The following is a 22,598-nucleotide window of genomic DNA, read 5'->3' as shown; positions in this document are numbered from 1 at the left end:
TCTGCAAAGTAAACCTTTTGTCTTAACAAAATAAAATCAGACTGGAAATTGGTGTTCTAAACAAGGTTTTTTGAAGAAAAGTGGGACCACAAATAAAACTCAGCAAATTAAGCTTGAACTTGGAAACTGTATAGAGCCAACTGAGAATACTTCTGAGGCTTTTTTGGTTACCATAAACTAGAAACAGTTTACAATAGATCTGTATCCCATGGCCGACAAAAGGCCTGGCTAGTAGGGGGAACATGCTTTTCCACTAAAGGAAAACCTAGGACTAATGATACAGGTACATGTTAATAAAAAGTACTTTATTAAATCCAGTGTGTCTGTTTCTTATTCTCTGTATGTATGTTATTCATTTTGCTGTGGGCTAGATGGAATGTTTAGAAGAAGAAAAAGTAAGGAACACAGAACAGAAATCCCCTGCCCAAGATTGGGCTGGGAGGGGAAAAAAGGAATCCCATAGGGATTTGAAAGAAAAGCAGTTAAACGTGACAGAAAAAGAGAAGATGCAGAAGTCTGAGGGGGAGGAAAAAACCAATAACCCCCAGGGCACAAAAATATCTAGGTGCTGGGCTGTGGCCATGTGGGAAGCCCCTGAGCCAGATGATCCATGACACTGGGCTGCAGTGCAGGAGCAGCCCGGCTGCTCTCAGGGCCATGGCGGCTTCTGGCCCGCCTAAGGTCCAGATTGGTTGGGTCCAGACATATCGAAGGGGTGTGCAGAATGCGTGGGGCTGTCCGGACTGAAGAAGAATAGCCTAGTCTGGGCCCCATGAGGGAGATAGCCAGAACCAGGCTGGCCGGCCATGCCCCCACTCAGCCCACCTCATGGTCAGCCAGGCCGTCCCTTTTTAAAGTCCTCCTGGGCCGTGCGAGCTAGGCGGTAGCCCCGGAGGTCAAGAGTGGTAAGCCTCCTCTGCCCAGGAGTTCATAGTGTTGAAGTAAAGTCGCAGGAGGGCTTGCCGGACCACTCGACTGAAGAGTGTAACACAGGAAATCCTGAGCTGCTCTGTCGCACAGCCTGGATGAAGAAAAGTCTGGTGCAGCCTAAGCAGAGCAGCCCGGGTGAAGCTCTGGCAGGCTGCCTCATGCGTCTTTGCAATGCTGACAGATCTAAATAACAATTGATGGAACAACCATATACCAAGCCCTAACCTGGGGAATCCATTCAGAGATCTAGTCACTCTGCTAAGCTATGGAAATCTGTTTAAGATTACTGTCAGAAATTCTGGAAACAGTTATTAAGTTGAACACTTATGTGGGTTTGTTCAATGATCTAGAGGATTTGGGGTTAATTTTAAACCCTTAGAAATCCTGATGAATAGTGGCCTGGCAATGGGGGGAAAATAAAAATGTTGCACTTGTGGAAAATATTGGTGAAGCCACGGCCATAATGTGGATGAGTAAATTGATGAAACTGACTGAAGAGGGTCAGCTCCAGACTTAGAGAGAGTGAATATCAGTTCAATGCAGTATGAGGCCAATACCTAGACTGTCTTTCTGAAAGAAATAATGTTCTACTAATTTCATATCCTAAGGTCTAAATGCATAATTGCCTTGCAAAGCATCACAGGTGTCTCATGCCCTTTCCTAAAATGTGTTGTTTACAATAATTCTCTACATATTTCCATTGGTCATTTCTACCCCCTTACACTCCACCCACTCACAATAGCACATCTATCAGTATTTTAACTAATTTGTGGATTATTGTTCAATTGTGAAAGCTAGATATTTGCACATATACTGGAGCTTGATTGATATACTTTACACATTTTTGTAATTGTAAATTGTGATTGCAATACTTCTAATTGTATTATTGTCAAAACCCATAAGGACGTGATAAATGTGAATGAAACACAGAGAATATCAAGGCAGAACAGTGAAGGGATGGAGGAACAACATGAATTCGGTGTAGGGGCCTAATCTATAACTTAAAATGTCCAAAGACTATTATTATTATTGGTTTAAAGTTCCTAATTGTTATACCATGAGGCAAGCCACTCACAATCAAATGGAGTTAAAGGTATCCCAGCACCCATTATTAACAATGTCTCTACTTTGTTTGTGGGTCTTTGCCTTGGTCTTTTTTTTTTAAAAAAAAAGTACGCTCTTTGGTATGCATGGTCATGGGTCTTCACCATATGAAATGGTAATGGCCTCCCTGTTTATTGTGAGTCTTCTTTCTTGTTGGATCTTAATCCCCCTGACCTAAGGCCTCACCAGTTAGCATGTTGTCTTTTTTTACGATGGGGTTCTTCCACCTGCCAATACAGTCGAGCAATGGAGTTAATGTGATTGGAAAAGATGAGAAACGAATCAAAGAGTATGCCTTCATTGCATGCAGTATCAGAAAAGGGTAATAGGACAGGAATGAACTTGAGAGCAGGAACAGGTAAAGAAAAAGCAGAAGAGGAAGATAGAAAGAAGAGAATGTCACTCTTTGAATGATTAAGATGAAGTAAATAAGAATGCATCCATTGTTTGATGGCAAGTCAGCAAGATGAAAGGGATACATGAAGGGAATCAGTCAAGTTTGAAAAGGATAGAGAAATATTTGAGCATCATCAGCATAGAAATGAAAAGTCACATTTAAAAATGATATCTGGAAAGGAATATGTATAGAAGTAAAAGAGGGGAGGTCCAAGAACAGAGCCTTGTGGCACACTGACTTGAAGTGGAAAAGAAGAGGAATGAAAACTGGACCTTGAAACAGAAAAAGTGTGATCAGGAGGTAAGAGTAAAATCAATTAAAGGCAGAGTAGGAAAAACCCAGAGAAGAGAGAGAGAGGAAACAAAGGTCGGGTGATAAACCATGCAAATTGTGGCTTAAAGATCAATTAGAACCAGAATAGAGAAATGTTTAGAGTGTCTTGTAGGAAGAAGAGAATTGGTAATATAGAGCAAGACAGTCTCAGGGGAGTGCACACGGTGGAAGCTGGAATTGTGAAGGGGAAGAGGAAAATGTATATTAAGAAGTCAGAGATACAGAGCGGGGGGGGGGCAGCATCACTGCATTTGGCGAGCTCTGACATGGATATAATGATACCAGTGGCGTTTCTTTCAAGTCCATTGTTTCCGGACCTCTGGCTCCTTTGGTGCTGGCATGTTTACTGGTCTGCGCATGTACAGATGTCCAAGTTAGACTCTCCGAGCATGCACAGTCCTCCTGGCACTGCAGTGGTGTCCGCATGCGTTCCAGGCCTTGTTCCCAGCCTGTAATTATATCAGGGAACCATGGTTACCAGCACGCTGTCACAACCCATTTCCTTGCACCCCACGGGCAGGCCCATGGGCCAGAAGGGGCCTCGGTTCGGGCCCCCAACAAGTTTAGGCATCCTTGGCCAAGGCCCTCTTGGGGCAAGTCCTGGTGCCTTTGGCGCCAGGCTCATACTTAATGAGACTTGTGCTTGGTGCTGGGGACTACTTTTTCAATGCCAGTCAACATGTAGGCATCCACATAGCTTGGCTCCTGGGAACCAAGCTATGCAGTATAGTGTTTTGGGTGTGGTAGCCTAGGGACTACTTTTCCTGGACTATTTTTCTTGCGGCTATTTAAACCACACCCGATTGGAAGAACACGCTTCGCGTTACTTCGCGATCCAGCAACGTGACGCTCACTGTGTTCTGCAGCATCTGCAAACCTCGGATGAACCGCACCTGAAAGGACAAAAAGGACATCGTTATTAGCAGCAGCTTACCTGAGATTTCACCGTTAGCTGTCCACTGCTCCTGCGAGCAGCATCCAAGGAATAGCGTGCCTCCTGGATCGTCGAACCTGCAAGAGAGAAAAGAGACATTAGACAATACATTTGAGCCGGCAGCTTACCTCAAGTCACCCCTCGATCAGCACCGCTCTGGAACTCCTTGCTCCGGTGAACACCACAACCTGCGGGAGCAAAAGACAACAGGTTAGCAAGGCAAGACATCATCATAGTGCTGCACAAACACTCACCTACCGCATCAAGGCACTCTCGAAACACTATCACTCGCCGGTGAGTCCAAATCCAGCCAACGTTCCTCAGCGGACCTCCGCGTACCTAAAGAGAGAAAAAAGACATTAGTAAATCAAGGAAAGGCTTACAGTATACAGTAATAAGACCTACCTGAGAGACTCTAAAAGGGGCAGCATCAGTGAAGTAACTAGATCGCATTCGCCCACAGAGGACAACGCGCCCCTGCCAAGAAGGCAGGAAGGAGAGCACGCCAAAACCCAAAACAAGGTGAGGAAAGGTCTGGGAGGGGCCGCGGGCATACCGGGTGTTGGGAGGCTCTTACCCCTGTTGCCCAGACTTGAACATTGCCCACCTGTTTTCCATGCATAACTTCCCTGCTGATAAATCTAGGGACCGACCGAGAGGGGTACCAGAGTCCCGGCAGCTGGGTGGCGTCCCCGTGGATACCAGGTGAGCATAACAACTTTGTCTCAACACAGTCATTACCCTGATTTTGTTTGCTTGATACTAGTTATTGTACCAGTATACTTGCTTCATTGTCAATCCTTTTCTACTTCTTCCTTCCTGTTTCTGGCCTTGTAGCTTCCTCCTACCTCCCTTTACTGTCCTGGCTGATTGCCTGGCCTCTGCTTGTTTTAGCTTGTTTGGCCCTCCAGCCTGAATTTTCCTTTTGCCTGAATTCCCCTCCACTTGGATTCAATTCTTGTCCTGCTCCAGCCTCATGCCTCCACTTGGTGCCATTATTTACTGGACTTTCTTCTTGCCTAACCATCGGTTGTATTAATGCACCCAGCTACCTTACTATCACCACTGTGCATTTCTCCTAAGACAGACAATCTGGGTTTAGTCTAAGGCATGGGACAGAAACAGCCCTCTTGGATCTGAAAATCCAAGTGGATGAAGCCAGGTACAACGGAAAGCCCGCTTTACTCATGCTACTGGACCTGTCGGCAGCATTCAACTTGGTCGGATACAAGCCAGAAGAACCTCCACAAGTTACAAGTCCTGCAAAATAATGCTCTTAGAACTGCTCTTAATATCCCCTGCTCAAGCCACATCTCACAAACCTGGCGAAATACTAACTGGCTCCCTATCCAAGACAGGATCATCTTTCAAACACTCATGATCACCCATAAGTGCCTCAACAACTCAGCCCCAAAATACTTGATGAACACATTCGCTAGAAAGGAACCTACTAGACCTACTAGATCCAACTATGCCCACTCCCTCAACATCCCGAAATATCATCTCATTAAAGCAGGTGGTTCCAGCTATCCGGTGCTTGCAGCTAAAACTTAGAAGAAGCTACCCCCTACATTAAGGCCTGAACCCTTGTTCCTATCCTTCCAGAAAAAAAGTGAAAACCTGGTTGTTCCTGCAGTCACACTAAGGACCATGGCACACCATCACGACCATGACCTAGCACCCTCACTGACCTTGCCCATAGTTTAGATTCGCTTAGCCTACAGATCACCTCGACTTGTCACAACTTGCTTCCTTAACTATGTCTTGAACCTGCAATTGCTGTACATTCTCTGCTCTTCTGTATATTTCTGTACATTTTTGCATTTACCTTGTATTTTCTTCTTTTATTATTTACTGTCTTTATATATTATTGTAGCTATGTACCTAAGGAAAGTGCCTAGATACCCTTGGGTTTGGTGTGCTACATAAGCAAATAAAACAAAGAAAGAAACAGAAATACATCTACTGGACCTTCAACGTGACCTTCGCTGCCAGTGCTTGCACTATTCTGGTGCCATGTAAATTAGGGAAGTGCGGTTCCGTGGCATTGGGAGTGGTCCAGTACCTGCTCCTACTAGGAATTGTTTGGGTTGGTATCCCCTGTTGCTATTCGACTTCTTCAACACTATAGAACAGACTGGCTGCCTCAACTCAGCAATCACCAAGGAGAACAGGTAAGCAGCACCTGCAAGGCGCTTTGTATAACAGATTGAGACGCTTACCCTCAGGCCCAGAAATGGATGATGTCCAAAAACTCAGGGATGGAATGCAGGCTCTTCGCTTAGAGATCACTACCTTTCATCAGGAAAATATCACCTTACGACAGATGGTGGTTCAAGGGGCAGGAGACGCACCACATGAGCGTAACAGACCATACTCCACCTATGAAGTTTGACGATGACCCGAGACGGTTGGCTGAATTTTGTAATCATTGCAAAATACCTTTACTTTTTCATCCTTCTAATTTCTTCCAAGACAAAGCCAAGATTGGCTACATATTGGGTAATTTAACTGCCAATGCACTCGCCTGTCCAGCTCTTATGTTGTCTTCGAATAGTCCTTTCCTTGATGACTTCACAGCTTTTCAGAAGGTGTTTTTGGACGTTTTCAAGTCTCCTAGTTTGGCTCTGGCTGCTCAGAATCAACTGATCGATATACACCAAAGTTCCAGTGAAATCGTTTCTTATATCAGTAGATTTTGACAATTAGCAGCAGACTCTCAAAGGCCATAAGTTACACAGAAAACACTGCTCCGTTTTGGTCTTTGTGACGAATACAAAGATGAGCTATTGAATATCCCAGAACCAGATACTCTACAGGCCCTTTTGGATCAGGTGCTTCACATTGATCACAAGCTAACAGAAAGAAGAGGAGAAAGATGCAGGACAGAAATAATGTTTCACGGTTCTTCTGTGGTTCCTGTGGTGCTACCGCCCCTACAGAAACATGTCTGGAACCTATGTAATTGGGTGATATAAGTGGTCCATTGTCTGAACAGAAAAAGAAGCAACGGCGAACCCTTCAACTGTGCTTACATTATGAAGCCGCTAGTCATTATTTGCGAACATGTCCCCTGCATCCGCCAAGGAACTCGGAAAACCAGCAGGTCTGTTGTTTGATGGGAATGTGACGACAGACTGTTTTATTGTTCCAGTCCTTCAGAATCTTGACCAAATCATTCAAACAATGCAACCAGAAGTTATCGTGGTTTTAAAGATACAGATTATCTGGTGTAACAGAAATTAGAACACCTTGGCCCTTCTTGATTGCAGAGCCTCCGGTAATTATATTGATGCTTCTTATGTGGCTATAACTGGAATTCCTTTAAATCAGAAGGAAAAGGCAACAGTAGTGAAAGTGATAGATGGGACGCTGTTGTCTTCTGGACCCATTCATCATCACACTGGTTGTTTACAAGTTTGGATTTGCAGACACCAAGTTAACTTTGCCTTTGATGTCCTCAAGTCGCCCTCATATCCCATTTTTACCTTTGTTGTTGTACCACAATCCACACATTAACTGGGAAACCTGGACTTTAGTGTTTGCTTTCACTTGCTGTATACAAAACTGCTGTTCCTCTGGAGATTATCAGGTTTCTTTAACTACCTTTTTGTCCCGCAATGGTGATTTGGCTTCTCGTCTCTGCCTTGTACAATCCGTTCCATCTGTCTACAAGGAGTTTGGGCATGTATTCACAGAACCTGTGAATATACTGCTTCCACCGCACAGACATTTTGACTGTTCCATTGACCTGTTATCTGATGCAGTGATAACCCACGGGAAAGTCTATTCATAATCATCAATTGAAAAATAAGCCCTTCAACAATATATCAATGAATGCCTCAGGAAGTGATACGTAGTACCATCCAAGTCTCCTGCAGGCTTTTCTTTGTTTTTTGTACAAAAGAAAATAGGGGCACCTCGTCCATGTATTGACTATCACCGGTTGAATGATATTACTCACAAGGACAGATACCCTTTAACCTGATTAGTGACATAGTGGAATCTCTTCATGCTGCCAGTATTTACACTGAAATGGATCTCAGAGGGGCCTACCATCTGGTATGGATAAAAAAGAGACAAATGGAAGATGGCTTTTCAGACACCATCTGGGCATTATGAATATCGGGTCATGCAGTTTGGCCTGTGTAATGCCCCAGCCATCTTCCAACGTTTTACAGATAATATCTTCTATGATCTGATTGGTTTAATGGTTAGGGTGTACCTTGAAGACATCCTTGTTTTTTCGGTTACCTTTGTGGAACACGTCCGACATGTTAAGGAAGAATTACACCGGCTATAAGAGAACCATCTGTTTGCTAAGGAAGAGAAGTGCCTTTTTCATCAGGAAAAGATGGAATTCCTGGGATACGTCATCAGCAGCACTGGTGTACAAATGGATCCGGCTAAGGGATGAGCCTTTCAAGACTGGAAAAACCTGCACTATCTGAAGTCCCTCCAATGATTCTTAGGATTTGCCTATTTCTATCTGCATTATATATATATATAGTTTTTACTGTTTAACAGTGAACCTGTCTCATCTGACTGGCAATAAAACACCCTGGCCCTCATTACGACCCTGGCGCTAAGGGGTCTGCGCCAGCGTTAGCTGCGCCGACCCCTTACCGCCAACTACGAGTTCCCATAGCGCCATGGTCATTTTTCCGCCCGCTTTTTGCGGGCGTAAAAATCCATGGCGCTATGGGACCTCGGTGTTAATTACGCCACCGTAGTGTACGGTGGCGTAATTAACACCTTCCCCACTCCCATTGAGCCCTATGGGGCCGAAATGGGAATGGGGAAGGGTAAATGGGTCAATGGGGACTTACCGCCCCGCCGACCTCGGAATGGGGCGGTAAGTCCGCCATCCGCCATGGCGTAAAGGGACTTTGCGCCATGGCGGAAAAGTCCGCCGATGGCGGTAAAAATCCGCCAGGGTCCTAATGAGGGCCCCCGTCTCTTGGATATCATGTGATATGATAATGATATGATATGTCATTTATAACACACCTATACACAAGTGTTTCAAGGCGTGATAAGACAAGGTATGGAAATAGAGAGATGATAATACAAACTATCTTACTAGGCCTTGTGTCATCCATATTGTGCAAGTGTGTCAGCGCAAAGGGCACGGGGGAAGGCGAGGGAATAGCCAGGGAGAAGGCAGTGGGAAGTGCAATCAGGGCATCAATTGCTATGAGGAAGAGCAGCCAGGGCAGCGCAGCTCTGGGTAAGTGCAAGGTGGCAGGGGACTGTAGAGGTTACAGTTAAAGCCCCTATGTATGTGGTATGCCCAGAAGGCAGTGCAGTGGAGACTGATCATGGAGGAGCCTGGTACCCAATGAGGCTCTGAGGTTAGCTAGGTAACTAGTCGGAAGCAGACTAGTAGGTCGGCAGAGGGGGGAGAGAGAGACAAAAGGAATGTCTTTAGCAGCTTCTGGAGATTCAGGTAGTCCGGCTCAAGTTTGAGACAGGCATGGAGAGCATTCCAGAAGGAGGGACCTGCAGAGGAGAGAGATCTACCCTCACTCTCTGCCTGGAAAAGAGTCTGACCTTTAGAGAGTTGGAGGTAGCTAAGCGAAGGGCTTGGGAAGGAAGAGAGAGTTGGATGTAATGCAGGCCCTGGCCCCAGAATGCCTTGTGGACGATGCAGAGGGTTTTGAACTTGATCCTTGCAACCACTGGGAGCCAGTGTAGAGAATTCAGGGCTGGAGGGATATGGCCCCTGGATTTGAGGCCAAGGATAAGACTTGCAGTCCTGTTCTGGATTAGTTGAAGAGGGCAGAGAGTAGAGGAAGGCAGATTGAGAAAGAGGCTGTTGCAGTAGTCAAGAGTAGAGAGAACCAGGACTCTGGAGACAAGGAGCTTCTGGGGGAAAGTGAGAAAAGGAAGAATACCTCTGAGAACGTCCAGCTGATAATGGGCCTTCTTGACAAGGTCTCTGATGTGTGGAGAGAAGGAGAGAGTGGAGTCGAAGATGACACCAATGTTTCTGCCTCACAAGAAGGCGAAGGAAGAGGGCCCAAGGAGGTATAATCCTGCAGACACAGCTTTCCGAGACCCTAAGAGTGACTTTATGTTGGCCCCTATTCTTCACCTTCCCAAGGAGGAGGTACCATTTATTGTCATGGCAGATGCTTCTGACTTTGCCATTGAACTGGTTTTGTTACAACAAGACCCAGAAACAAGAAACAAACATCCCATTGCATATTATTCCCGTAAACTGATCCCAAGTGAACGCAATTAAGCTGTGATTGAAAAATAACTCTTGGCCATGGAAGCTGCATTCGAGGAATGGAAGCATCATCTTTTGGGAGGAAGATTTCCGGTGAAAGGGAGAACAGATCACAGGAATCTTCAATATGTTTGTTCCTTACAATACCAAACTGCCTGACAAGCTAATTGGGACATCTTTTTCTCACATTATGATTTTGTGGTAACCTATATTCCTTGTATCAAGAATTGGAAGGCCAACACTTTGTTCTGATCTTTGGAACATGGCATCACTAGAAAGGACCCAGGTACTCCCATAATCACTCCCAAAACACTTCTTACTTAAGCTTCAGGCACATTTGCATACTCTACTTCCGGACACTCTAACTGATCCAGTCAGATTGAGTCTTTTATGCCAGTCCAAAATCAGTGAATATGACAGGCTCCTAATTGTTTGGGGCCTTTTGTACATGTCCACTATTTTTTCTCAGGAATACAATTTTCATGGCTTTCATGACAAAAACATCGGCGGGCATTGAGGAGTGAAGTCCACCCAGGAACTGTTTGCACATCACTTTTGGTGGCCAGGTTGGGCTATCCAAGTGAGAGTGGGAGCCCTATCCTATCTCTGCACAAGTCATAATCCTGCACAAGAGGACTCCTTCAACCATCCAAAGTTCCACCATACCCTTGGCACACCATCACCACAAACCTTATAGTGGAATTACCACCTTCTAATGGATACACCTGTATAATGGTAGTAGTGGACTGTTTTACCAAGATGGCACACTTCATTCCATACCCAAGATACCCACAGCAATCCAGATGGCACACAGTTTTCTCCACAATGTATTCTGTCTTGATGGCTTACCGGAAAAAATACTGTCCGATCATGGTTCACAATGAATCTCCTCCTTCTGGAGTCAGTTGTGTAAAATCTCTGTGTCCAGGGAGCATTGAGCTTTTGCTACCACCCTCAAACCAATAGGCTGATGGAGCAGACCAACCAGACACTTGAACAATATTTATGTTGCTATGCCAATGATGCACAGAAGAACTGGTTGGACCACCCAGAAACGGCTGAAGTGACATACAACAATTTGGTACATACAGCCACTAGACTCAGTCCTCTTCAGTGTTACACTGGACTTCATCCTAAGCTGATCCCTTTACAACCAGTACCACCCAGTGCTGTTCCGTCTGTTGATCATTTGGTTTCTGTGAGGTGAGATCAACATAGACTGGCTGAAGTGAGCACATGGAAATCCAAGCTGACAAAAAACGCTCTCCTGAACTCCTTTTTCAGGTTGGGAATCTAGTTTGGTTGTCCTCTAAGCACTTGCCTGTATGTAACCTTACTACCAAGCTGGCACCCAGTTTCATTGGGCCCTTTCAGAACATTAAACGTGGGTCCCCTGTGGCCTTTGGTGTGCAGTTGCCTCCAACCGGGCGTATTCACCCTGTGTTACATGTTTCCCTCCTGAAGCCATACATACCTGATACACATGGCCGATCTTGCGCCCGTCCTGCTCCCAACAAACTAAATGGCATTCCAGATTTTGAGGTACAGGAGATTTGTGATTCACAGATCTGATGCAGGGTACTCCAGTTTCTCATGGACTGGAAGGGTTACCCTGCTTGCGATCCCACTTGTTAACCTTGCAGTCATGTCCAGTCCCCTCGTTTGGTTTGTGAGTTCTTTCTCAGACATCCTTGGAAACCAGGCGCTCCAGGCCTTCCTGGGACGGTGCATAGTGTCATGCAACTGACCGGAGTGAGCGGGCAGCCTCACCAGGTTTGGCGAGCGCCGGCATGGAGATTTTACTCCAAGTGACATTTATTTTGCGCCCCTGGCCTCCCAACCTCTGGCTCCCAAGCGTCGCCATGTTTACTGGTCTGTACATGCATGGATGTCTGAGTTTGGTGCTCCATGCATGCACAGTCCTGCTTCCACTGCCCCGGCGTCTGCCTGCATTCCAGGCCTCGTTCCCAGCCCGGAACCCTATCCGGTAACCATGGTTACCAGCACGCTGCATCCCAAAGCAGTCCTTACCATGATTGTGTTCACGTAATACTATTTACTGCATCAGTATCCTTGCTTCATTGTCAGTCCTTTGTTCCTTCTTCCTTCCTGTTTCTGGCCTTGTAGCTTCCTCCTACCTCCCTTTATTGTTCTCGTTCCATTTCCTAACCTGACCTCTGCTTGTTCTAGCTTGTGGGGGCCTCCCGCTTGAACTTTCCTTTTGCATGAATTCCCCTCACTTGGATTCCATTGTTGTCCTGTCACAGCCTTGTGCACCCACTTGGTGACATTATTTACTGGACTTTCATGTTGCCTTACCATTGGTTGGATTCCTGCACCCAGCTACCTTAATACATCTACAGGACCTTCAAACCTTCAACGTCGCCTTCACTGCCAGTGCTTGCACTGTTCTGGTGCCATATAAATTGGGGATGTGCCATCCCGTGGTGTTGGGATCTGGTCCAGCACTTGCTTGTTCCTACCAGGAAGGTGTTGGGTTGGTACCCAGCATTGCTATTCGACTTCTTCGACACTAGAGAACAGACTGGCTACCTCAACTCAACAATCACCAAGGAAAACAAGCATGCAGTGCCTGCAAGTTACTTTGTATAACAGATAGGAAGAATAGAGACATGCTTGAAAATAGTTGGGAAGTTAGATGAAAAGAGAGAAGAACAAATAAAAGTGGCAAGATATTGTATAGAGGGAAGACCTTTTGGATAAGCGAAGATGGAAAATGATTTTCAGCAGGCAGTAGGTTGAGCTCTCGAAAGACATTTAGCAGCGTCAGAGTCAGTTATAGGAGGGAGGAAAGACAAGGATTGGGATGGAAGTGGGGGCAGTGCAAAGTGGAAGGAAGAGCACAAATGAATACTTTTGATGAGAAATTACAAAATCTAGTTCCTTAATAGAAGAATGTAGAGCCGTGTCAAGAGCAGGAGGGGAAAGTAAGCAGTCAACTAGTTGTAAGAGACAACATCACTTGGAAGAATAGAGTAGTATGGGATCAGAAAAGTGCCTTTTGTTTACCAAAAATGTGGTGGTGGCAGTGGGAGGGATATGAATGGTAAACAGAGTGATGCTTGTCATGATTATGTGGCTCAGGAGATTTGGTAAAGTGTTTGTTTTGGGAGGGGATGGCTATGAAGAAAAAGATGAGGGTGTGAGGTTTGTGTTACGTGAGATTTATAAAAAATTATGAATCAGGGAAAATATACAAAGAAAACAGAGAAAGAAATCTACCAGTGTGGTAAGTGATGTGTCGTACATGATTGAATATACTTGAAACATATTCTGTATGAATGTTGCTATATTTGTCTGGTGAGACATGGCTCTCCACTTATGCCTGGACTTTTCTGTTATTTGTCATGTTACTGTCTTCTCTGTGCCCTCACACCTACGGGTTTATGGCTGCGCATTATAAATATACTAAAGTAAAAAGTAAAGTAAATAAGCCTCTGGTTGCCTGTTTGCTTGTGCTGTTGAAGAGCATTGACCCAGGGCATTATGAATGAACACATGAAGAAAAAATATGTGAAGGCAATGTTAATCCTTCATCTGCCTACTTGACAAATACAATCACCATATGTACCAGTATATAACAATGCAGCAATTTGATTTGAGCACTTTTATCAAATGGACATGCATGCATAGACTGACTGGTGAGCACTGTGCCACCACTCAAAAATTGAATCTGTCAATTAATCTAGGCAAATAAGATACAGGGTGAAACCTAGCCCAGTGCAACTCAATTGCACAGTTCACATACAACAGCTAAGAGAGGGAACATACTCTATATTGGATGTCACCAGGGGGGAATTAGAGAACTTAGATTTGCATTGAAAGAAGCATTACAATTAAGCCTGTAATGTCACAGAACCCTAACAGCAAAAACTATTTTCTTACCAACATTCTGCTGCCATACCTTCTTTTTCCACATGTCCACTTGTCCAGCACCACAGCACACAATCACATTACTTACCCCCAACCTTTCCTCCCCATCTACCTTTTCTCTTCTATTTAAACTTACGCACATGAGCACTGATGAGCATAGCCAGTGCAACACATGTGCAGGCTCTGTTTTCAAAGAAGATTTAAAGTGAAGTTATGTAAAGAATAATTCAGTATTCTATCAGCTTAATATTTGTCTCCACAACTTGGATTAAATGAATACATGGATGTAGTGATAAAACATAAAACACTCTGTATATTGATTACATAGATTGCTATACATAATGGGGAGAGTTTGGGCTTTCTTTATGCAGTCTGGTCTGCACTATGCTAACACTCTTAGGTGGGTAATGTACCCACATATATAACACATAGTAATGCATATAATCCATTTGACACTTTATGTGCTTTCAAAATGTAACTTCAATTCCAAACACATCCAGAAATATGCTTGACAATATATTCTTTCATTTTGTTTCAAGGCAAAGAAATCTATTTATTCCCACCTGAGTACACTAGCCGATTTTTCAATAGAAATGTTTGACGTTCTTGACGAAATCAACTATCAGTCATACAACGACTTTGTCCTCAGAGTGGGTAAGTCATTCACTATTTTCTGTTTAAGAAAAAGTCATATTGTTGCCAACAGCTTTCCCAATGTTACTCTAAACTATAATGTGCTTGTTTCAACTAGATTGATACTTTGAGAATTATTAGTAATAGTACAATGAAAAAGCAAATTTAAATGAGCAAGGATAGTAGGGAAGAAAACTAAAAGTCAAATCAAGAAGTGGTTGTTGTCGTTTGTTTATTTTGTCAAGATCACATTAGAGGAATACAAAGATTTCATTACTTGGTAATGCTTTTACTAGAAGACACATTATATACATTTTGATTCTATTAATCTGTGTGACTTTGGGGACCAACTGGATATGTAAAGATTGAATAACATGGTGTGGAATTGACATTTTTGTAGGCCTATTGGCATTTGTCCCTTGTTTATTTTTCAAGTAATTTCATAATTACTGTGGAGGAAAAATGATTATGGCTTTGGATATATTACGTTTCATTTACCTGATTTATGTTTAATGCTTAATAGCGGTTGATTAAAGTGACAAATCAATCTTTGTGAGCACCAACTACATTCTCACTCAATTCCTGGAAATCCAGTTTAAAGAAGAAACAGCTATTATTGGTATAACCTAAGTAGGGATTCTCAACACAAACACCTAGAAAAAACACAACATTCAGAGCCATAAATATTGTTGAAGAGGTTGGACCTATCAAAATTAAGAATATCAAAACAGTAATTAGTAATTGTTAAGCCTTGACAAAGTGCCAAGCGCAAAACACTAGCCAGTTATGATGAGGTCAGCACCCCCCTTCAATGTATCTCATATTTTGGAATAAAGTGGCATATACAAAAAAAATCCTTTTTAAATGTTAAATATCTTTTGTCCATATGGTTTTCTTGCCATTGATAAATAGTAATAGCTCCTACATGGCAATTATCTAAGCTTTGGGTTCACTTGAAAAACAATCAACAGTAGTCGCAGCACAATATCTCTCCAAAACAATCCTAAATAAGTACCAAACACAGTGATGTGAGCCAGCACCAAAAAAGGACACTGGAGTACCGTACAGCCCCACTTGTAAATGCAAGGTTAAATTAGTTGACAAGCTTTTTTAAGATTATTTGATTAGCAGTGCAGCCACTGGCATTCTGCTCACCGAGAAAGATGGCATAACAGTTATGTGGAATTTGACAAACGTTCTTTTGGGAAGTGAGAGCTAATTGTCCTGATGCTAAAAGAAAATATGAGCCCTTTGTAGACAGTGGACAAGAGATTGACTGTCACATCTGAGGTCTTCTGCAAGATGAACGAAGTTGTGAGGATGTCATTTCATAATAATGTAGTTTTTGTATGGCTGGGGTATTACTCATTACCAGATAGTGAAAAGATCCTTCAATTATGCGGGAAACGACACAGAACACTTTACATGACTCCAAAGCAAACTATTGCAGTTGTTAAAGTTTATAACATTTAAAATGATGTAAAAAATAAACATTTAATTAACTTATTTGTTCTCCACATTTGAATCCCGATTAGTACATATTTCAACATGCCTCAAGGAAATACAAACTGTATGGAATTTCTTCAATATTCATTCGTTATGGAAGAAGGCTATTGAACATACATTTCTTTCTTGAAAAACAAGGATTTTGTTTTATTGGCCTGTCTGAATACCAAGAATGGAGGAGAGTTCATTTAAATACATTGTTTACAATATCTTATATCTTAAAAATATTTAAGTTAATATAGTAAATATCTTGTTTTGTTGTCATTGAATGTGGGCCACGCCTCTTCCTTTCTAACATAATGTGAGATTCCTCTTTTCTTTATTGAGACATACCTCTTTGGAACAGTGAGTGTTTTACGGGAGGTCGGAATGCGCTAAAGTTAGTTATTATCCAACACGTAAATTTATCAATTTTATATATTTTTTTTAACATTCTTAAAAAAAAAGAAAGAGTGCGTTTCAACAGCACATAACCAGGAACACTTTTCTTTCCTTCGCTATTCCCATCTGAATGGTGCCAATATGTATAAAAATAGAGGGTTACCTGTTGTTGTGGACTAGTTTCCTTGGAGTCACCAGGCTAGCATACTTCTAAGGAGAGAGAGAGAGAGAGAGAGAGAGAGAGTGTGTGTGTGTTTATGTGCGTGTTGACTCTGGGTGGTAAGGTTTTGCATTAAAGGACCACCTTTGCACATTCTTTAAAACTATACTTAACACATTTAGGTCCCCCTTTATAGTGTCATGAGGGTAGATGGTACTCTTCTTCTCTCACTCACACCCTCTATGCACCACTTAGGAGTCGAGATTGAAATGCATTTTCTGACAGATGCTGTGACACCTCCTGCCATCATATGTCATCTTGCAACTGAGCTGTGAAAAACCCTGGTCTATTTAGCAGTGGGGGGTGAATGTATCTCAAAGGGATCGCTAGTAATTTAACAGACTCCAGCACTTCTTTATCATTGTGACTCCTGTCCTGTCCCCCTCCCACTGAATACCCCAACATGATTAGAATTTGGTCAGCTGTCTTTTGTAGATGGTCTGGTCAACTCCATCAAGCCAACATATCCTGCCATCATGGGTAACTCAAAGTGCATGTGGACAAGGCAGGGGAGATTGAGGCGTTATAACCTGAGGAGGCAGGCCATCCTTGCTGTTTAAGGCCCGCTGCCATGGCTAAGGGGCCAAGCAAAGCGAATAGCTAGGGTCCCTTAATGCGGGTGACAGGCTGTTACTGACTGTTCTTGTCCCACTCCTGAGTGTTAGCACCCGTGCAGCTGATACGTGGGTGCTAACAACGTGATTACATGTTGAAAAAGGGAAAAACAAATTTGATTTAGCATGTCCGGCACAGCACAGCATTTTTTTGTTTGTTCCCATGTTTATGACTGTGACGTCATCAACGTGGAAAATTGACTCTGGGTGGTGGTGGGTGGAAAGTTGTGCGGCATCGGGGCACAAGGTACAATTTTTGTTTTAATGAAACACACCCTTACTACCTACATGTGAGCTATTTGGGTACTCAAGGGTTAGAGGGGATGCGGAGAGAGGAAGGGGGGACAGACCAGCAGTACTCACGCTGCTCAGGAGTCAGGCTAATACCAGAGAATTCATTCCACATTCCCATGCCAAGCTTCCTGTCTGGCCAGCACCCCCTTTCAGAGTTCTAATTAAGTTGAAAGTGTTTTTGAATGCTTCTGTGCACTGTATCCAAAATATGCAAATAAAGCTCTGAGCAGTCATTTAAACACTCATATAAAAAATAGGGGAACATTGACGTTTTGTATTGAATAGTAACATTTTATGCAGCCTTTACATTGGCCAAGAGACCAGATAGAAGATGGGCTGAAATCTGTCTCTCACCTCCGGTCTTGAATTGGCCTGGAAAGCTCAAGCAGTGGTGGTATTGTGAGGGTGTAGAATAAGGAGACTGACAAGGAGGGATCATGTTGTGGCTATAAACGTGTCTGGTGCAATTCAAGAAAACCTATCTCTCTCTACTTATAAGTGACTTGCCCTGTCTCAACCTAGGAAAACTTTGATGACCTGACAGAATGTCCATCAAAATTAAATGCTATCCATCAGAAACTAACTAATCTAACCCTAACACCATAAACATAGGTTTTTTAACTAAAGTGAATATTGTGTTAAATTCACCAGGAGAATGATTCCCTTCTCCTGGCTGCTTCAGTTTTCTAGCAGAAGTAAACCCTCCAATGTCAAATCACAAGGGACCAGGGGAATGACTCCCTTGTCCTGGTCCTTCCATAAAGGTTCTCTACAGTGGTCTTTACACACTCTTGCAGAAAACTTTAATTAGTCTCTAACGCCTTCCAGGAAGTAGAAAAACTCATAGCCTTATTTAGCTTCCATTTAACACTTGGATGATGGATGTCTTTTCCAGGGATCTCTGGACATCTCTTAGATTTCTCTCTAATGGTTTCTATATCATAATGAGGGGATTGTTTCCCAAAGCTCCTGGACTTTCCAATGGCATTTATTTGCCCACAGTGACAAGGGGGTCAACTCCTGATGCCCTAAATATTTGACAGTGATATTTGGTGAATCACTGTTATGAGGGAGATGGCTCCCATTCCACTCTGCTTGGGCAGTAGTATTTGGTGGACCACTGCAACGAGTGAGGTGATTCCTGACACAGTCTACTTCATCAGTGGTATTGGATAAACCACTATGATGAGGGAGAGGACTCCCGATGCACTCTGATTGGGCAGTGGACTTGGGCTCGTCTTCCTCGTGGCAGTACTTGTCAGGGAAGTGGACAAAGTAGGCCAGACCAAAGAAGAAGAACGGACCCAGGGTTGCATACCCTTGTCACTCTCAGAGCTGAGTGTTGTAAGTTTGAAACCTTAAAGAGGAGAAGACCAGGGGAAGGGAGTCATTCCTCCTAGTTCTAAGAGATTGTTTTTGCAAATACCAGGAGAATACAAACATTGGCCCTCATTACGACTCTGGCATTAACCTATGGCGCTAATAGCGCCATGGTTAACGCTGGTAACTTACCGATTCCGCCAATGGTAAATGGGGAATTACCACCCCATTCCAAGGTTGGCGGGGCGGTAATTCCCCATTTACCATTGGCCCTTCCCCATTCCCATTTTTGCCCCATAGGGCTCAATGGGACTGGGGAAGGTGGTAATTACGGTACCGCAAATTGCAGTACCGTAATTACCTCGAAAGTCCCTTTGCGGGTCCCTACTTTAACGGCCTTGACACCAGGGTCGTAATGAGGGCCATTATCTTGCTAACGTGGACCAGGAGGAAGGTCCAACAGGCATGGGGAAGCCAGCCATTCTCCCAGGTCTTTTTGAAAATGAGATCAAATGCAAGTAGAAGGGAGGCATTCTCCTGGACCACTGAAAATTGAACATTGTTTTATATTTTTTGGGAACTTTGTGACCTGGGGAAGGGAGTCATTCCTCCAGGCAGTTTGAGAAGGAATGCCATGAGAAGGGAGGCATTATTCTGTCCTGCAAAGTGAATATTGCTTTGGAACTTTATGACCTGGGCATGGGAGTCATTCGACCAGGCTGTTTGAGACCAACTGCCAGGAGAAGGGAGACATTCTCCTGGATCACCAAGGAAAATTGGTATTGAGACTTGAACCATACTCCAGGAGAAGGGAGACATTTCCATTGTATCAGAACACTACTACGTTATACTTTAGGTTATAGTGTAAGGGCCAAAAGTTTCCTGACACAGGATGGTGGACACTTTTACTTTAACAGACATCCCAGCAGTCACCGTAGATCTTTAGTTGAAGCAAGGAAACCCCTCTTAGGAATTGTGAAAGATAAGGTTTCTCTTACTTTTCTACCTAATAAAAGTCTTCAGCCCCAAACATGCCACCTTTTTGTGAAAGTCCTTCTTCTGCACCCTTACACCAGTGATACTCCCACCATTTTTTCTTTGCCTTTACTGGATTAACAATTAGTTCTACTGACGTTTAGTATATCTAACAGCAGATCACACTTTTCTGATAAGCTAGACAATTTAAGGCAATCCACATAGAGCAATGCATTATATAGGAGCTCAAACATGGAACCCTTCAAAGGGAGCATGATTTTGTGATATAGTTTAAGCATATACCATTGGATTCTAGATTTTAAAAAATGTAAGGCCCAACTCAGACCTAATAACAGATATTGGGACTGAGTTTGGAAGCAATACTGATTTCCTCCACATGAGGCCCCCCAATCTAGTTAATTAGAGCCATTCAGCCAAGTGTCAGCGCTCTAGACCATAGACAAGACTAGGAACAATGTTCCCGTTGTAAAATGTTACTAGTGTCAGAAACGAAAAGCGCCAGTAGTTATACTGGAGTCTTCACATTTGGGATACAAATAGAAGAACTTTTTTTTAAGCACCAAAAACAGAAGGTGTCTGTCTGGCTCATCAAAAATGTGTGATTCAAGATATTTTAAATGTGTGACCTTTCCAATATGTCTGCCATCTAGCGACTATTTAAAAGACATATACTTTCGAGAATTTGAAAAGTGAGCTATTTTTGGTTTCTCAACTTTAATCACTAATTAATTTCCCAGAACATTGGTATTTAAGATGTCCAGAGCCCACTGCAGACCCACTGAAGTTGATCGAACAGAAGGATTTTGTCAGTGTAGGCAATCCACTCTATATGCTAATCCGCTAGTTTCAGAGGGAACATTCTCACGTTAAAGAAAGCCTCACTCAGATCTGAGATGTATCAATTAAAGCGACAGGAAGCATGTATGCAGCCCTGTCTCACACCAAGAAGAATTTGTATCAAGTCAGTTAGACTCCCATGATTGATAAGTCTTACCCTTACAGAAAATGTGGTATGTAGCTGCATTATTATATCCAGCAGACTAGGGGGAAGTCCTTAAGCAGCCAACTTGTAAATAACAGGGTCCGATTGACCAGGTCAAGCGCTGAGGACAAATCTATGGTTGCCACAAAGATTTTGCTGCCTTCTGCCATGCCATAATGTACCAAACCTCACCCACTCCACACATGACTCTCAATCTCCTCAGGAAGCAGGCAGAATTATCTTTTCTGTTCTATGGCAGAATCATGGGAATTGAATTTATTTTTGAAACTGTGTGAAACCACCACTATTCTTTGCCGACAATTGTGGCAAGATATCCTCTTTGATGAAGTGATAAAATTGTGCATGATGTAGGAAGTGATTAGCCACGGACCCAAGATCCTCAGAGAAGAACTGATTTAGCCTTGAATTCAAGGCAAATATGTTCTTAGGATTCCACAGCAGCCGGTTAGTGGTGCATATTTCATATGGCACCAAAGAAAATTGTACTCTCTCAAATCCCTGAACCTAATGGAAAAGGGTGAACAAGCATCCCAGGCTACATATGAGTAAGAGAATTGGTTGTGGTAGGTCAGAACAGTTGAATGTCCCCAGACATATTGCCATTAATTTTAATGAATCCCCAAGATTCAAGGAAATTGACCCAATTGACCTCCCTCCCCCAGGATACACAGACAACTCAGTCAATGACAAGTTCAAACTGTGGTTTACTATATGCAAAACCAACAGGGATCAGCACAGGAATAGGAAAATCCATGCACATCTCGCTTTTCCTCGGCTCGCAGGCCGGTTTTACCACCCACTGGCATCAGCACGACATCACAACCTGCGCCCTTCTCCAGAAAACCTATTGAGCCAAACGATTTGGTATTGAGTATTCTACCACCTATAGTGGACTATATAGATGTTACTCTACTGGCTCTTGCATGTCAGGTGGCTGGACTGGTCCATCCCCAAGTCACTAACTATAACTTTGTTGCAGTGTGGTGGGCTTACCATTGGTTCTGGCCCGTTGCTACCCACTGCTACGGTACTAAACTGTGATTGGCTAGAGCTGACATTCCCCAGGCCTAGGACCTGCAAAGGTTCTCAGTTCACTGTGTACCTCTTCAAGGTAACAAGAATGACTATGTGTCTGCATTGTAACTTGTGTACACCACCATAGCTCATGAGAGTGATCTCCTGATCGGCACAACACTTGCTGCATATTGTTGCATACTTGTTGCTGTCTGTGTCTGGTGTCCTGGGACCAACTTTCTATTGCCACAGCTGCTCACTGTCCATTGTCTGCTTTGGCTGCATCACGTGCTCAGAGACCACGAATTTGAGCTGTGCAGCTATGAATTACGAGGATTTATTAGTCCTTTCTGCAGCTGGTCCCTCTGTCATCTGGGGATTGGAATATTATCTGTATCTGTTGGCCTTGGCTGCGGGTCCTGTGTCACACGTCTTGCTCTCTCTGCAGCCTGAATCAGCTCAGCTTGTCTCTTGCTCTGAGGCTTGCAGTCTGCTGTAATTTCCCTAAACCTTATAATGCGGTTTCTACCATGTCCATGCTATACTACATGCCGATGTGTTAGTCACACTTGGTTCTGTCAGGCCCCCATAGGTGCTCCTGCAGTTCCATAGGGTTAATTGCATGTAAGCATCAGCAAGCTTTGCTCAGGATTTCTTGTCTCTTGCGGTTTCTCCCTGGCTGTATTTGGCTACTGGCAAAAATAATAAAAGCAATGACAGTATGTATATGTATCTGTCCAGTAACTACAGAACGCCTGTGTTCTTCGTGTATTCGAGTGTGTATTTGTGA

The 22,598-nt window shown here is 43.5% G+C and overlaps 1 protein-coding gene across 2 annotated transcripts in view; it reads left to right on the top strand.

Moving 5' to 3' along the window:
* Positions 1-22,598, top strand: part of ADCY1 (adenylate cyclase 1) — a 2,048,432-nt gene that overhangs the window by 1,983,384 nt on the left and 42,450 nt on the right. For both annotated transcript variants that reach the window (XM_069613341.1, XM_069613342.1), the window contains one exon: positions 14,367-14,481. In XM_069613341.1, the coding sequence (XP_069469442.1) occupies positions 14,367-14,481 (115 nt within the window). The remainder of the gene's footprint in view (positions 1-14,366; positions 14,482-22,598) is intronic.

Source organism: Ambystoma mexicanum, chromosome 5p, assembly GCF_040938575.1.
Source record: "Ambystoma mexicanum isolate Mex_15411 chromosome 5p, UKY_AmexF1_1, whole genome shotgun sequence".
NCBI lineage: Eukaryota > Metazoa > Chordata > Amphibia > Caudata > Ambystomatidae > Ambystoma > Ambystoma mexicanum.
Note: the sequence above shows the minus strand (reverse complement) of the source record. Positions and strands in the feature narration are given on the sequence as shown.